General features: G+C 34.9%; 1 protein-coding gene and 1 pseudogene across 1 annotated transcript in view; both read right to left on the bottom strand.

Moving 5' to 3' along the window:
• Window positions 1-8: 8 nt before the first annotated feature.
• On the bottom strand, window positions 9-1,117 carry LOC118526739 (COP9 signalosome complex subunit 5 pseudogene; annotated as a pseudogene).
• A 9,127-nt stretch (window positions 1,118-10,244) lies between these two features.
• ANXA10 (annexin A10) overlaps window positions 10,245-15,775 on the bottom strand; it is an 87,954-nt gene continuing 82,423 nt past the window's right edge. The window contains exons 12-13 of the mRNA XM_078068248.1: window positions 12,463-12,585; window positions 10,245-10,451 (exon numbers count right to left, since the gene is read on the bottom strand). Coding sequence (XP_077924374.1) covers window positions 10,383-10,451; window positions 12,463-12,585 — 192 coding nt within the window. The 3' untranslated portion in view covers window positions 10,245-10,382. The remainder of the gene's footprint in view (window positions 10,452-12,462; window positions 12,586-15,775) is intronic.

Genomic DNA, 15,775 nt, shown 5'->3' with positions numbered 1-15,775 from the left:
TATAAGTCTTTTTTTTTTTTCATTTTAAAGAGTTTTATTACACGATGTTGATATTCAGGACACTTCAGAGTACCTTATACTTCTAATCAGATATTTGGTAACTGATTTTAAAGTGTTACTTGAGTATTTTTCTCATACTGGCTTTCAGTCAAAAATACTACTTAGTGATTGTTTAAGAGATGTTAATTTGATTAAACAGTTTATCCTTAATAACCTGAGACATCAATCCACGGATAGCTTCTGTGGTAGTTTTATAGCTGTCTCTTGTAGCTTTGGCAAGTTTGTCTTCTGACTTTCTGTCATGTGTTTCTAAACCCAACATGAAACTCCCTTGTCCCAGCTGGGCTTCTGACTGTTCTAATTTTTCAGACAAATCAAAGACCTGACCAGTGGTATAGTCTGCATTAGTAAGCAAACTAGAGGAACTCAGTATATTCAATCAGTATTTATTCCACAAAAGCTCAAGCAATTTGCTGTCCAATGAGGATTTGAAATATGAGACTTCTAAGGCATAATATTATTTGCAATGTACACCAAAGTCTTCTATTTTATTAAGTGGGATAGTCTGGTACTCAGAAGGTCCTTTATCAGGGGGTTTGTAGCCCTTTGGATATGTCCTGAAGGCATCAAGATTCACTTTTCCTGCAGATATTGTTCTTGTTGGGTCAATTACTACTGCTACGAATGGTGCCTGGAACTGCTGATTGAGCATCTGAGTACTAACATCAATCCCAGAAAGCCAGCAGCCATAGCCAGGATGGCTGTGATACCAGCCAATTGCATTTTCAAGGCGGTCAACCTGTTTGGCATTTTCTATATACGCAGCCATGTACTCATATGCAGCAGCCTGAGCGTTTACTCGGGGTTCAGTGCCCTCTACAGGCAAAGCAAAACTGTCCGTAATGATCATGGTTTCACCATCCACCTTTCCCAGCATTAAGCCCATCACTTCCAAGTTGCCTCCTGATCTGGCATGCATCACCATTTTCAGTAGAGCCAATGCTGAGATTTTGCAGTACTTAAAGTAATGGTGACTCGCTAGGTTCCCGGGTGTGGGCTTCGGACCCTTCCCACCACAGGTGCTAACTCGTACTAGTCTCTCGAGGCAGCCATGACCTGCTATGTCTTTTGAGGGCAGTTTGTGTTTGTTTATTCTTATGATCCTTGCACCTAAAAATGGTGTATGGTACAGAGTAGAAACTCAATAAACATATATAAAATACTTTAATTTTTTAAACTAATGTAAGAACCACTTTGTTTACTGCCCCACGTGATTGGGAACAATGACACAGCCAGCCCTCGCTGGACTCCTGACAGCATATCCATAGCACTCTGATAGGAAATAAATTCTAATGACTACTTATATCATTTGCCCAAATCAGACAATTACATTCTGAAAAACAGTTTAAGAAAAAATAGGGGTGTATGGAAAGGGGAAGAACAAGCACTATTACTGTTATGTGTGTCTGATACCAATATAAGTTTGTGGGCTCACAAATATTTTTTCAAGAAAAATGGATTAAAAATGCAGTATATTTCTGAGGTTATAAAAATAACTATGTAGCTTCAAATTTTGAATAAATTAGAGACATATTTTCTCTGATTTCAAAAATAGTTTTAATATTTTAAGTACTGGCATTTTTACTGATTTTATTTGGTCATTTAAAGTTTGGAGCATCTTAATATACTGAACATTTGACAATATTTCATTAAAATGTTTTGGTTTATTGCTTTAGTTTGCTACATGTAAGCAAAGAAAAATGCTAACCAAGCTAAAATTTCTGCATATCCACAGGCCATATTACAAACAGTTGATGTGAATGTAAACAATGTGTCCACTGAATGCTTACATACTGGACTTCTACAAACATGTTTCCCTGTTAGCACTGATTGAGGTTAATTTTTATGACCTTTTCTATTTTAACATTCTTTATAGACATATTTGCTTAATGTTTAATGTGGTGTGACATTATGACATGAGAATAATTTTAAGATGCAATAATTTTAGAGGTCATTAAGATCCAAATTATTTTAGACTATTTTTAAAATACGATTTACCATTGTTATTATTGTGGTGAAGTTTACATAACATTAAATAAAATAAACCACTCTGAAGAGAATTATTTAACAACATTTGGTACATTCATAGTTGTGCAACAATTAACTCTATCTAGTTACTAAACATTTTCATTAACCGAAAGGGAAATTTTGTGCCCATTAAATGGTAACTCCCATTCTCTCATTCATTCCTTCATTCCCGCAACCTCTGGCAACTACCAATCTATTCTCTGTCTGTATGGATTGACTTACTCTGGATATTTAATATGAATGGAATCACACAATATAGGTAACCTTTTGTGTCTGACTTCTTTCACTATAATATTTCAAGGTTCACACCTGTTATAGCATTAACAGTACTGCACTTCTTTTTATACCTGAATACTATTCTTTTGTATGTTATATACAATTTGCTTACCTCGTTGATGGATATTTGGGTTGTTTCAATTTTGGGTTATAGTGAATAGTACTTCTATGAACATACATGTACATATATTTATTTGAGTACCTGCTTTCAATTCCTTGGGTATATGCCTAGGACTAGAATGGCTGGGTCATATAGTAACCATATGTTTAACTTTTTGAGAAATCTCACCACATCTGTAATTTTCCTTTTTTAAAAAAAATTATAGCCATTCTAGGCGGTATGAAGTGATATATATCTCATTGTGGTTTTGGTTTGCATTTATCTAAAAACTAATGATGTTGAGCACCTTTTCATGTTATGACACAATGTATATATGCTCTTTGGAAAAGTGCCTATTGAAGTCCTTTACCCAATTCTAATTATGTTGTTCTTTTTGTTCTTGATTTGTAGATATTCTTTGTATATTTTAGATATAAACCCTTACCAGATACATGATTTGCAAATATTTTCTCCTATAAGGTATCTTTTCCTTTTCTTGATAATGTTCTTTGGTACACAAAAGTTTTTAATTTTGATGAAACCCAGTCTATTTTTTCTTTTGTTGTTCATGCTTTTGGTGTTATATCTAAGAATTCATTTACAAATCAAAATTAATGAAGATTTATCCCTACGTTTTCTTTCCTTTTTTTTTTTTTTAAGATTTATTTATTTTGAGAGAAAGAGAGAAAGAGAGGGATAGTGGGGGGGAGCGGCAGGTGGGGGGAGAGACAGAGAGAGAGAATCTCAAGCAGATTCCCTGCGGAGTACAAAGCCTGAAACAGGGCTCAATCTCACGACCCTGAGATCATGACTGAGCCGAAATCAAGAGTTGGACCCTTAACCAACTGAGCCACCCAGACACCCCTCTACCTATGTTTTCTTATAGAAATGTTAAGGTTTAGCTTTTGAATCCATTTGAATAAGTTTTGATATATATCACTGATACATTTTGAATAAATTTTGGTGTATATATATATATATATATATATATATATATATATATATATATGGCTTTTTTAAAAAATTTATTTATTTATTTGACAGAGAGAGTGAGTTAGCAAGAGCAGGAACACAAGCAGGGGGAGTGGGAGAGGGAGAAGCAGGCTTCCTGCTGAGCAGGGAGCCCAATGCAGGGCTCGATCCCAGGATCCTGGGATCATGACCTGAGCCGAAGGCAGACACTTAACGACTGAGCCACCCAGGCACCCTTATATATGGCTTTTAAACCAGGGAAGTGTCTCTTACAAATTTGTTCCTTGTATTCAACATTGTTTTGGGTATTCAATGTCCTTTGCGGTTCCATTTAATTCAAGGATTGTCTTTTCTACTTCTACAAAAGGGGCTATGGGAATTCTGATAGGGATTGCAATGAATCTATAGATCACTTTGGGTAGCATTGTCATTTTATCAATATTAACTCTCCCAATTCATAAACAAAATGTGTACTTCCATTTTTTAACTCTTCTTTAATTTCTTTCAGCAATGTTGTAGTTTTCAGTGTACAAGTCTTTATTTAGCCTTGGATAAATTTATTCTTAAGTATTTTTTTTTTGATGCTATTGTAATGGGATTTTTTTCTTTAATATACTTTTCAGGAAATACCTTGCTTATGTATAGAAACACAACTGATTTTTGAGTGTTATTATTGAACTCTACAACTATAAAATTTATTAGCTCTAATGCTTATTTTGTGGATTCTTCAGGGTTTTCTATATACGGGATCATGTCATCTGTAAGATGTTTAGCTTTCTCCTTTCCAATTTGGATGCCTTTTTTTTATTCTTCTTACCTAATTGCTCGGGCTAGTACTACCTGTAAAATGTTGAATAGCAATGGTGAAAGTAGACATTCTTGTTTTGTTGCTGATTTTAGGAAAAAGCTTTCAGTCTTTTATCACTATGTTAGCTGTGAGTTCTTCATAAATGTTCTTTCTTGTGTTGAGGAAGTCCTCTTGTTTTCCTAGTATGCTGAGTGTTTTTATCGTGAAAAAGGCTTTTTTCCAATGTTATCCTGTATTAACTCAGGTGATCATGTAGCTTTTTTTTTTCACCTTCATCTATTATGTAGTATATTACATTGATTGATTGTCTTATGTTGAATCACTCATGCATTCTTGGATAAATCCCACTGAGTTATAGTGTATAATCTTTTAAACATGCTGTTGGACTCTTTGCTCGTATTTTGTTGAGGATTTTGCATCTATATTTATAAGGGATATTGGTGTGTACTTTTCTTGTGATGTCTCAGTCTGAATTTAGTATCAGGCAATACAGGGCTCATAGAATAATGAGTTAGGACATATTTATTCCTCTTCTGTTTTTTGGAAGAATTTGAAAAAGATTGGTACTAATTCTTCTTTAAATGTTTAGTAGAATTTGCCAGTGAAGCCAGCTGGTCTGGATTTTTCTCTGTTGGGAGGTTTTTGATAACTGATTCAATTTCTTTACTTATTATAAGTTTTATTAGATTTTCTATTTCAAGTTGGCTTTGATAATTTATGTATTTCTAGGAATTTGTCCATTTATCCTGGATTATATAATTTTTTTGGTGTACTGTTAGTTGTTCATAGTACTCCGTATAATCCTTTGTATTCCTGCAGCATCAGTAGTAATGTCCCCATGTTCATTTCTGATTTTATTTATTTACATCTCTTTTATTTTCTCTGTCAATCTAGCTATGTTTGTCAATTTTGTTGATTTTTTTTCTGAGATCCAAATTTTGTTTTATTGAGCTCTCTATTGTTTTCCTGTTCTCTGTTTTATCACCAACTAATCTTTTTTATGTCCTTCCTTCTGCTAGCTTAGATTTTAGATTACTCTCCTTTTTCTAGTTTTTTAGGGTATAAAATTAGGTTGTTGAGATCTTTCATCCTTTTCAATGAAAAAGGCATTAACTGGTATAAATTTCCTCTGAGCACTGTTTTCTCTGTGTCCCATAAGTTTTGGTATGTTGTGCTTTAATGTCATTTATTTGAGTGTTTTCTAATTTTCCTGGGATTTTTTTCTCTGATCCATTGTTTGTGTGCTGTTTAATTTCCATATATTTGTCAATTCTCCAATGCCCCTTCTGTTAATGATTTTTAGCTTCACTCCTTTATGGCCTGAAAAGATACTTTGTATGACTTAAGTATTTTTAAATATATTGAAACTTGTTTTGTGGGCTAACATATGGTGTCTTCTGGATAATGTTTGTACATGTTCTGCTGTTGTTGGGTATGTTGTCCATTGGGTCTAGTTGGTTATGGTGTTGTTTAAGTTAGTTATTTCCTTACTGATCTTCTATCTAAACGTTCTATCTATTATTGGAAGTAGGGTATTGAAGTCTTTATTATTTTAGAACTGTCAGTTTCTTCCTTCCATTCTGTTAATGTTTACTTCATATATTTGAGGTTTCTTTTTTGGGGGGTTTATATATTTTTAATTGTTGTATCTTCTAGCTGAATTAAACCTTTTATCAATATATAATGTCTTTTTAAAATCTCTTGTAACGGTTTTTTTAAAGATTTATTTATTTATTCCAGAGAGAGAGAGAGTGGGACAGGGGCGAAAAACAGAGGGAGAGGGACAGAGAGAGTCCCAAACAGACTCCCTGCTGAGTGTAGAGCCCAACGTGGGGCTTGATCTCACAATCCTGAGATCATGACCTGAGCCAAAATCAAGAATTAGACGCTTAACTGACTGAGCCGCCTAGGCACCCCCTCTTGTGACAGTTTTTGACTTAAAATCTATTTTGTCTGATACTAGTGTAAGCTACTCAGTTCTCTTTTATTTGCTATTCGTATGGAATATGTTTTTCCATCGTTTCACTTTTAACATCTTTGTGTCTTTGGATCTGAAGTGAGTCTCTTAACAGTCAGTATATAGTTAAATCATGTTTTTTTTTTTTTAATCCATTCTGCAATCTTTATCTTTTGATCTATTTACATTTAATCTATTTTATATATAAAATAATTACTGATAATGAAGAACTTACTTTTGTTGTTTTAATATTTGCTTTTTATAAGTTTTCTGCCTTTGTCTTGTTTGTTTCTCAGGGATAGTTTCCAGTAATTTCATCTGTTAATGAGTGTACTTCTATGTTTTTTCATGCTTCATACATTTTTTTGAGAATTGTATGTTTTGAATATTATGATGCAGTAATTCTAGAATTTTTTTTTCTTCTTAACATTTGTTTTTGTTTCTAGCTGTTCACTGTAGCTGTAGTTTAGTGACTTTTCTAAACAATTTTTTAATGTCTATATTCTTCATCATGTGTGGTCTCTGAAGTCCTTGTTTCTTTAGCTTGTATTCTGCCACTGTTTTGACAGATTTCTTTGAACACAGGAATGAACAAGAATGAGAGAAGAAGAGGGGGAGAAGGAGGAATTAAGAAAAATATTTCTCCCACATTTTGTAGCTTGGCTTTGTGCTGGGATACCCTTTCAATATTTAGATGATTTACAGTTCTGCCTTGCCCTTCACTTTCTGCTTGGACTAATCCTAGAGACCAGTCAGTTGAAAGCTTAGGATCTTCTCAAGTGTTTTTAGCCATGTGTCCTGCCTTAGGCATGTGCATGGCTTTCTAAATCCCCTTATGTATGGGGAATGTATAGATTTCCCAAATTTTCTTCATAGGTTCTCATTACTTAATTACTTAATTACTGCTTCAACTGTAATCTTTTGCCCTAGACAGCTGCAAGCGGTTCATTTATCTTATGATTTTTCCTCCTTGAGTGAATTCTGAGTTGGACAAAACAAAGACAAGTGCCTCAACTTGGTCCTTTAAGGAGCTCCCAGACAGAGCAGACAGATAAACATATTCTCTGTTAATAAGCCAGATCTGCTCCTTCTAGAACAAGGAACCAGAGGTCCACCTTGGGGACAGGCTGCTGTCTTCAAAACTGTAACTGAGCTGGGAGGATGATGGGGAAAGAACAAATAAAAATGTCACAAATTTTTCCTACCTTCTGTAACTTTTTTCTTGATTTAGACATAATTACTATTTTCCAGAGTTCTGACAAAGTTAATTCTGACAGTTTTTGCATGATTATTTTTGATGCTTCTGTGGAGGGATGGGCCCTTACAGCAACCTACTCTGCCATTTTCAGCAACATCACATATTTGGCACTGTTGTTAACATATGTGAAATATTTAACTTTGGTGATAATAATATGCTATTATATAAGAACACTAAAAGTCATATTTTCTTAGTTAAATTATTAGCCTTTTTACAAATTTAACCTATTTAGGGCTAAACTGAGCATAGTAAAATACTGAATACAATGGACATAAACACCTCTCTGCAGCCTTTCCATATCTGATTTTATTTTGTCTCTGGAATGGCCAGCAATTCATTGGTAATTTACTTTCCTTTACTGTAGATTGGTAACACACCAAAAGCAAATTTATTCCTTTAACTGTTTTTTTTTTTCCCTATAGGTTAAATATGGGAGATGTTTTTTAATTTAATCAGAGATATTTCACTTGTTATTCAGTCCATCAGGTATAGTAAACATTTGAAGATGATATAAATAGCTAGATAACATTAAACACAAATAACAATGATAATAATTTAGACACTTAATTTTTTACAGGACTTCACTAAGTGAATTATGTAATGGTGAAGATGATAATGTTGTATTGGCATTTAAACAACTAAGTGAAGCATTCAAGACAAAACTTTGGAAAAAAAGACATTGACAATGTTGATCTTTACCCAAACACTGTGATCCTGGAAAATAGAGATGATCAAGAAATTTTTCCACCCATTTGTGTTTCAGAAAATGGCTTATAACATAGAACCATTCTTTCTTATATAACTCAGATAAGACTTGCAGATGACCCCCTGTTACCAATAACAGTCCTCAACACACCCTTCAAACTCCTGTTCTTTGCCTCATAAATGATTAGTTGAACTGTTTTCCCCTACTGACCAATCTGGACAAAATGCATGCTAACTTGACTAAACTTTACTCAGGTTTCTTCCTTCACCACAGGTCCCTGGACTTTAATCCACCCTTTTGCTCCTGCTGAAACTAACTAGAGGCATTCCCAGATCAACTGTCCCAGATCAACTGTCCAATCTCAGATCAATGACTGTCATTGTTAACCAAGACATTCCCAGAGGAATTGTCCAATCATACCACAAATTCATCCCATTCCCCCACACCTGATTCTTCCTAGCCTTGTTTATTCATCCCTATAAATTAAAAATCCTTTTCTGGCTGACCCTTGAGATCCCTGTAAACCCACATTCAGAACATTCTCTTTGTTGCAGTAGCCCTTCTTTACCTATTGCAGCCCCTATCCCCAATTATTGCAATAGACTTTTTGAATAAAATCCCTTCTTATATAAGTCCAGATTTGTTTTTGATTCGACAACGGCATGCCTTACCAAAGAAATGAAAGGTATTACCTGGCAAAAGTATAAATTTCACAATTTATTGAACTATTTACACAAAAATGTCCTAGCAAGGAAAATTTTTATTTAAATACCTAAATTCTCAGTAGGAATTCTAATATTTTTCTTGTATTAAAACTCTTATCTTAAAAAAATTATCTGGAAGAATAGCTATGCTAAATATCTCAAATAATTACTACCTTTGACTGAAATGTTAAAGATTTTTTTTAAAGATAAAAATTAAAGTCAATTTAAAATGGTATGACATCATACATCATAGCAGTAAGTTGAAATCTTGAAAGTAATTTGAGAAGCCTAATTATTCTTAAATGTTTCATGTTGTGCCCAATCACTGTGTTCTAAATGTCCTGAATCATTTCACCTGTAAGAAAACAGGTTCTGAATACAGTTTTCACTTCTCCTGAGATTGGTGAAGACAGATCTACAGGGACTGGGCTACAGGCTATTGAAAAAAAAAAACAAAAACATTCCACGTGGAACAGAGCACTCCTATCAACTTCACCAGGTCATCTAGATTTATTGCATGTGTCCTCATTTTCCTAGCTTGACTTCATTAACTGCTGCTTCCTGTGATCTTGAGTTTTGTGTTTTCCTTTGCATATATTGGGAGCCCTCTGTTGTGGACTCACCCATCCCTGTGTCTGCCTTTATTCTTGGCTAGTTTGTGGCATCAATCTAGATTCTCTCCCAAATCTGACCTCAGCATTTTTCCTTTGCTGTTCCTAATTTACTGAATCTTCAGGCCAGGCTTTCCGGATGGTACAAAGCACATAATAACTTCCAAATGGCTTTGATGCTGATGTTAAGAAGGGAAGACAAAAACAATGAGCAATGACTTTTCTGACACTGCATGGACAAATATTGGGTTGGTTAGGCACTCACATTAAAAAAAAAATTGCTAGGGATAAACTGCCTTTACCAGAATGGTTGTCAAATACACACAGCCCCACCTCAAACACATGTCTACACTCACACACAGATCCATACACCCATTTTTACATCCAGGTCTCTTACATATCGAAGCCTGACAAGCATCTATATGGCTGCACTTTGCTGTTTTATATCTTCATTTTCTTTTAAATAAAGGCAGCTTTAGATGTTCACTTTAGCTTTATTGCATTTGTACAAAAATCTTGAAAATTTCTCTAAGGGGGTTGGTCACACACCATGTTTTCCTCTTCCCAAGCATGCTAAGGACAGCTGTAAGCAGATTTTCTTGTTGTAGGGAATTGACAATTCACATTTAAATAAAATATATTTCAATGAAATTGTTTTTATTATTCCATTGTTTCATTATTCCATTTAGTAAATTGCTGATTTGAATGATAAGTACAAATCCAGTCTCACATACTTTTATCAATAGATTTTTTTTTGGCTTAGAATGATTTTAAAGATAGAAGAGAAAATATGATTCTGTCGTTCTGCTATAATGCATCTAACAAGGCAAACGTATCACAAACTCTGTATTTTGACATGTCTGTAAATAGGAGTGCCGTGTCCTCCACATCCTTCTTTTGACTTAGTAGTCTTCAGCATCCCCGGCACAGATGGCAAGCAGAGCTTTCTCATAATGCCCTGAAGCAAAATTCTGAAACAAACAAACAAAAAAACAATGTATTTGAAATAAAATGTCATAGTATTTCTAAAAAGAAGCATGATTCCTCTGAATTATAGTGAGAAAGATCCATGGGCCATTAGCGTTTCCGAAATTGTTGACTCTTTTCATCTAAAGATTTAATATGTTCTGAGAACTATTCCCAGGGGAAGTTATTGAAAAATAATACCATGGTTATAGTCAATAGAATAGGGTTTATATAAAGTTGATTGAACCCTAATGTGTATTTATGAGAAGAATAACTCACAGTAGAATTAAATCTCCTCAACTTTAAAAGCAGTGTCTTAATATTATTGTTATAAATCAGTTGAGAGTCTGGAGGGCAAATTGACAATATGCCTCCAAAGACTTAAAAATGTTTATACTTCCTAGTGCAGTAATTCTACTTCAAGAAATATATCCTAAGGAGATAATGATCAATTATTGAAGAGCACAAAAATTTACACTCAAAAATATAGACACCATTATATATAATAGTGAAAAAGTAAAAAGCAGTATTTAATAATGTGGGGTAGTTCATGTATTTTATAACTTATGCAGTGGAATACCATGATTCAATAAAAGTATTCCTTTATGTAGTAAAACATACTAATGTTTACATATATTTTTAAAAAGCACCTACAATAACATTTCATTACTGATTGTCTATGGTGGAGAAAAAGGGCAATTTTTATCTTCTTTTTATGGTCTTCTGTAGTTTCTAGGTTTTTCAAAACAATAATAGTAAGAAATAAATGGAATTATAAAACCTATGTTAAAAATCAACTATCATATTAATGTTCTCTCACACAAAGTCATGCAATTACAATTCACTGTTTTAAATCCATATCATAAAGTTACATTAATTGCATGTAGACTTTGAGGTGGCTTCGTTAATTGCAGTGTATATGTTAGAATTAGTTTATTTATTTAGAAAATGAGCTATGACATGTATTTCTCAATGAGAAATGTTTATTGCCACTAAAAGTTTAGGGTTTTGAAGGTAGGTGCAAGGAGAGTTTTATCAAAACAAAGGAATAAAATTTCTCCTAACTGCTGCAATGCCTTTTTAGAAAACACTTTGGCTATGCAAAGGCTTACAGGGTCTTCTGTTTTTTTATGGTCCTTTTGTCCTTAGGTTGTCAAGTTGCTTCTGGATCACTTTTAATAAACTAAAAAGCTATTTTATGCAATTGAAAATTTCAGTGTAAAGCCATGTGAACAGGTAACAGCACTTAGCTATGTGCAAATTATAAGGCAAGATTTATTCTCAGGGCCCTGTGCTTGGTTTAATGCTCTGCTGATGCCATCCCTAAATTCTTTATAAATTTTTGAACGAGAGGTCAAATATTTTAATTTTAGATTGGGTGCCAAAAATTACATATGTAGCCCCAATGCTTTGCTAGGTTTTACCAAAATCCAGAATAAAATTTAGACATATCAGAATGAGTAAGTTGGTTTGTTTACTTCTGAATCATTGCTGCTTTGCCCTTCAAGGGCTAAAGGGATAGGGGTGCATAGAATTTTACATAACTACCAGGGTTAGATCCCTCCAAGTTACCGGTTTATGGGATCCGACCTGCTTCCCTGCGTTCTGCGACAGTACGAGAGCTGAACTGACCTAAGAAGCCCCTTCACAACTAGTGTAGCCTTACTGCCCAACGTTATTTTTCCTGATACTGATCACGCTTCAAAATTTAACTCACGAAGCACAATTACACAATTAGGGGAGGAATGTTTTACATGACTCCATCAACAATTTTTGTTTGAAACACATCGAAGAGAAACAAATTCTGTTACTGAGGTGAAGGGGTTCCCTAACGTAGCCCCCGGTTGACCTACCTACCTAGACACTAAAGGCTGTCTGAAGTACCAAAGTACATCATCTTTGTCAGAATAGTTCGCTTTTTAGATTCCAACACGAAGTTACTTAAATTAAAGCTCTTATTTCAGTTTCAAAAAGGATAGAATCTGGGACAAAATAAATCACGTGTAGGAGATTTACTTTGATGTCATGAAACAGGGATTTTCCGTATCTTTCTTTGTATCGTTTCCTGATGGTCATCAGATCTATTTCACTTCTGGCGATTAGAATCCTGATTACGGTTTTATTATGGAAACCGAAGTCCTGAAAGATACAGAATAGGAGAGAAAAAAATTAGAAAACAGTAGTTTAAAGTTAATCTATCTAATACAGACTCATCCTCTTTTCTGTGGCCATTTATTCATCCTGTACTCTTCAAACACTGGCATGGCGATCGGGGGAGTGGGGGCCCAAGTCTGACTCCGTCTCCTCTGAGACTTCTCCCTCTCTCATACGGTGTACCTACGGTGAAGTATTCTATCTATTTGACTTCTTTCCCTTGCTTTACTTATGTATTTTGTTGAAGTATAATTGACATACTATTGCCTCTTAGTTCCAGATGTACGTCATAGTGATTCAGTATTTTTGTTTTTTAGCTTCTACACATAAATGAAATAATATGGTATTTGTCTTACTCTGACTTATTTCACTTAGCATAATACCTTCTAGGTCCATCCATGTTGTTGCAAATGGCACGATTTCATTCTTTTTAATGGCTGAGTAATATTCCAGTGTGTGTGTGTGTGTGTGTGTGTGTGTGTGTGACACAGTCTTTATTGATGGACACATAGGTTATTTCTTGGCTATTGTACATAATACTACAATGAACATAGAGGCACTTATATCTCTTCAAATTGGTGTTTTTGTTTTCTTTGAGTAAATACTCAGAAGTGGAATTGCTGGATTGTATGGTGGTTCTATTTTTAAGTTTTTCAGGAAACTCAATACTGTTTTTCATATTGACTGCACCAATTTACATTCACACCAACAGTGTATGAGGATTCTCTTTTCTCCACATTCTTGCCAACACATGTTATTTTTTGTCTTTTTGATAATAGCCAGTCTGGCAGGTGTGATATCTCACTGAGGTTTTGATTTGCATGCCCTGGTGATGAGTGATGTTGAGCATCTTTTCATGGGCCTGTTGGCCCGTTGGCCATCTGTATGTTGCCTGTGGTGGGGCTGCTGAAGCTGGTGTGCAGTCAATATGAAAAACAGTACACACCCTAGCAAGCCGGGTAGAGCATCTGGAAATCCACCCTAGCAAGCCGGGTAGAGCATCTGGAAATCCACCCTAGCAAGCCGGGTAGAGCATCTGGAAATCCACCCTAGCAAGCCGGGTAGAGCATCTGGAAATCCACCCTAGCAAGCCGGGTAGAGCATCTGGAAATCCACCCTAGCAAGCCGGGTAGAGCATCTGGAAATCCACCCTAGCAAGCCGGGTAGAGCATCTGGAAATCCACCCTAGCAAGCCGGGTAGAGCATCTGGAAATCCACCCTAGCAAGCCGGGTAGAGCATCTGGACCCTGTTTCTGTCTCTGCTATCAAGGTGGAGGGGGAATGTGAAAATTGGTGCTCATTCACACCTATGACCCTAGAGAGGCTTCCCACAGTTCCTCACCCATTTGGTGGATGTTTTAAGGTTAATGAATGGATTTCCTTTACTTATAGTCTAGTTGCCCTTTAAACTGCTGTGTCTTCACTGTGCCCAGGGCAGGTGAGTCTGTGCATGGGCACCTCAGTGATATCCCTCCCTACTATAGGTCTTTGTGTAGAGGTTACTACGTCTCCAACTCTCTTATCCTTCTCTGTGTGGACCCTTCATTATTTGTTGTGCAGAAGCTGTTCAGCTTTCAGTTCTTCAGGCGGAATTGCTCTATATGTAGGTGTAGATTTGGTGTGTCGGTGGGAGGAGGTGAGTTCAGGGTCTTCCTACATCCCCTTTCTATGTTACTTCTTAAATGTCCCATATCTATTTCCAGTGTCACTGCCTTGATGCTGGCCCTTATCCTTTCACCCTGATTCTGCAACAGTTCCTTCCTTTTACCACCTGGCCAACCTCACACTCTCTCCTTCCTGATTCTGCAACAGTTCCTTCCTTTTACCACCTGGCCAACCTCACTCTCTCTCCTTCCTGATTCTGCAACAGTTCCTTCCTTTTACCACCTGGCCAACCTCACACTCTCTCCTTCCTGATTCTGCAACAGTTCCTTCCTTTTAGCCTAGTGTCCCTCACACTGCATTATAAAATACAAATCTGATCATGTGCTCTTTCTAGTAAAAATTCTAGGCCAGGGAGGGAGGTGGGTTTTGAATTATGTTAGATGAACTTTGATATGTCTGAGTGAGACAGCAATTACATTTTTATTTTACAGTCTATTACTAAAAATTGTAAAAATAAAAATTCCAGGTATTTGAAATATTTTTGGATTTAAACTCAAATACTGAAAAATACAAAAATCAATTTTTGTATACTAGCTCCCGAAAAGAATATTGCTTTATAAACCAATTTCAATTTGTCTTTTCAAATGGAGTAATGGGGACATCCAGTGGCCAGTGAGCATAATATAAATATATGTATATATATATATTTTTGAAGATAATAAAATTTTTGATGTCTGAATGTTTTAGATATAGACCTTTAAGCAATCTTTTCACAATTTGATGTAATTAAATTAAATGATTTACCCAAGTTTCCATATTTAAGTTATATATCATTCACTTAAAGTGCACTAGAGAAAAATACCTGTAGTTTTCTTTGGTTAAGGGTAATATAAACAGCTTTGAGCAATATTTTACATTTGAGGTCATCATATATCAAAAATTCAATTATTTAAATATACAATCCTCCTCTTGTGAGCACATGTATATTCATTTTTGCATTGAAACACACACAGAAGGAATAGAATTTTTATTTATTATTAGAATAAGTAGGCCTCAATTTGGACAGATTTAGAATCAGACTAATTATGCTAATTTCTCCATGGTCATTCACAAGTGAAACTTCATTCTATTTTTGGAGAAGGACACTGTTAAAATCATTCCATAACATTGTCCAATATATTATTTAAAATTTTTTTAAATCAAGTCAGCTTTTTCTGCCTGGAAATAGAAAAAAATAGAAGTGAAGTCTGTGAACATAGGATACATGTGTTTTGAGGATACATAAGTTGGTTCTTGTACATAAATAAAAAATACTCTTTACACAAGATATGTAATAGAAATATTCTCGACTATTATCATATTATCCCAGCATGCTAGCTACTTTTAATAAGTTGGTCTGGAAAAATTACTTTGAGGATAAAACACTGACTCTTAAAACTACTGTATTACTGACTTTTTAAAAAAATAATTTTCACTGAGTTTTTGAAGGTATGATATATGTATAATGATTTGTATCAGAACTTTTCTTTTTCTAAAAATGTGTTATGCACATTATGGATAAAATGTGCAT

The sequence above is a fragment of the Halichoerus grypus genome, chromosome 3 (genome assembly GCF_964656455.1).
Source record: "Halichoerus grypus chromosome 3, mHalGry1.hap1.1, whole genome shotgun sequence".
NCBI classification, from domain to species: Eukaryota; Metazoa; Chordata; class Mammalia; order Carnivora; family Phocidae; genus Halichoerus; species Halichoerus grypus.
The sequence above is the reverse complement of the archived record's forward strand: the minus strand, read 5'-3'. Positions and strand labels throughout refer to the sequence as shown.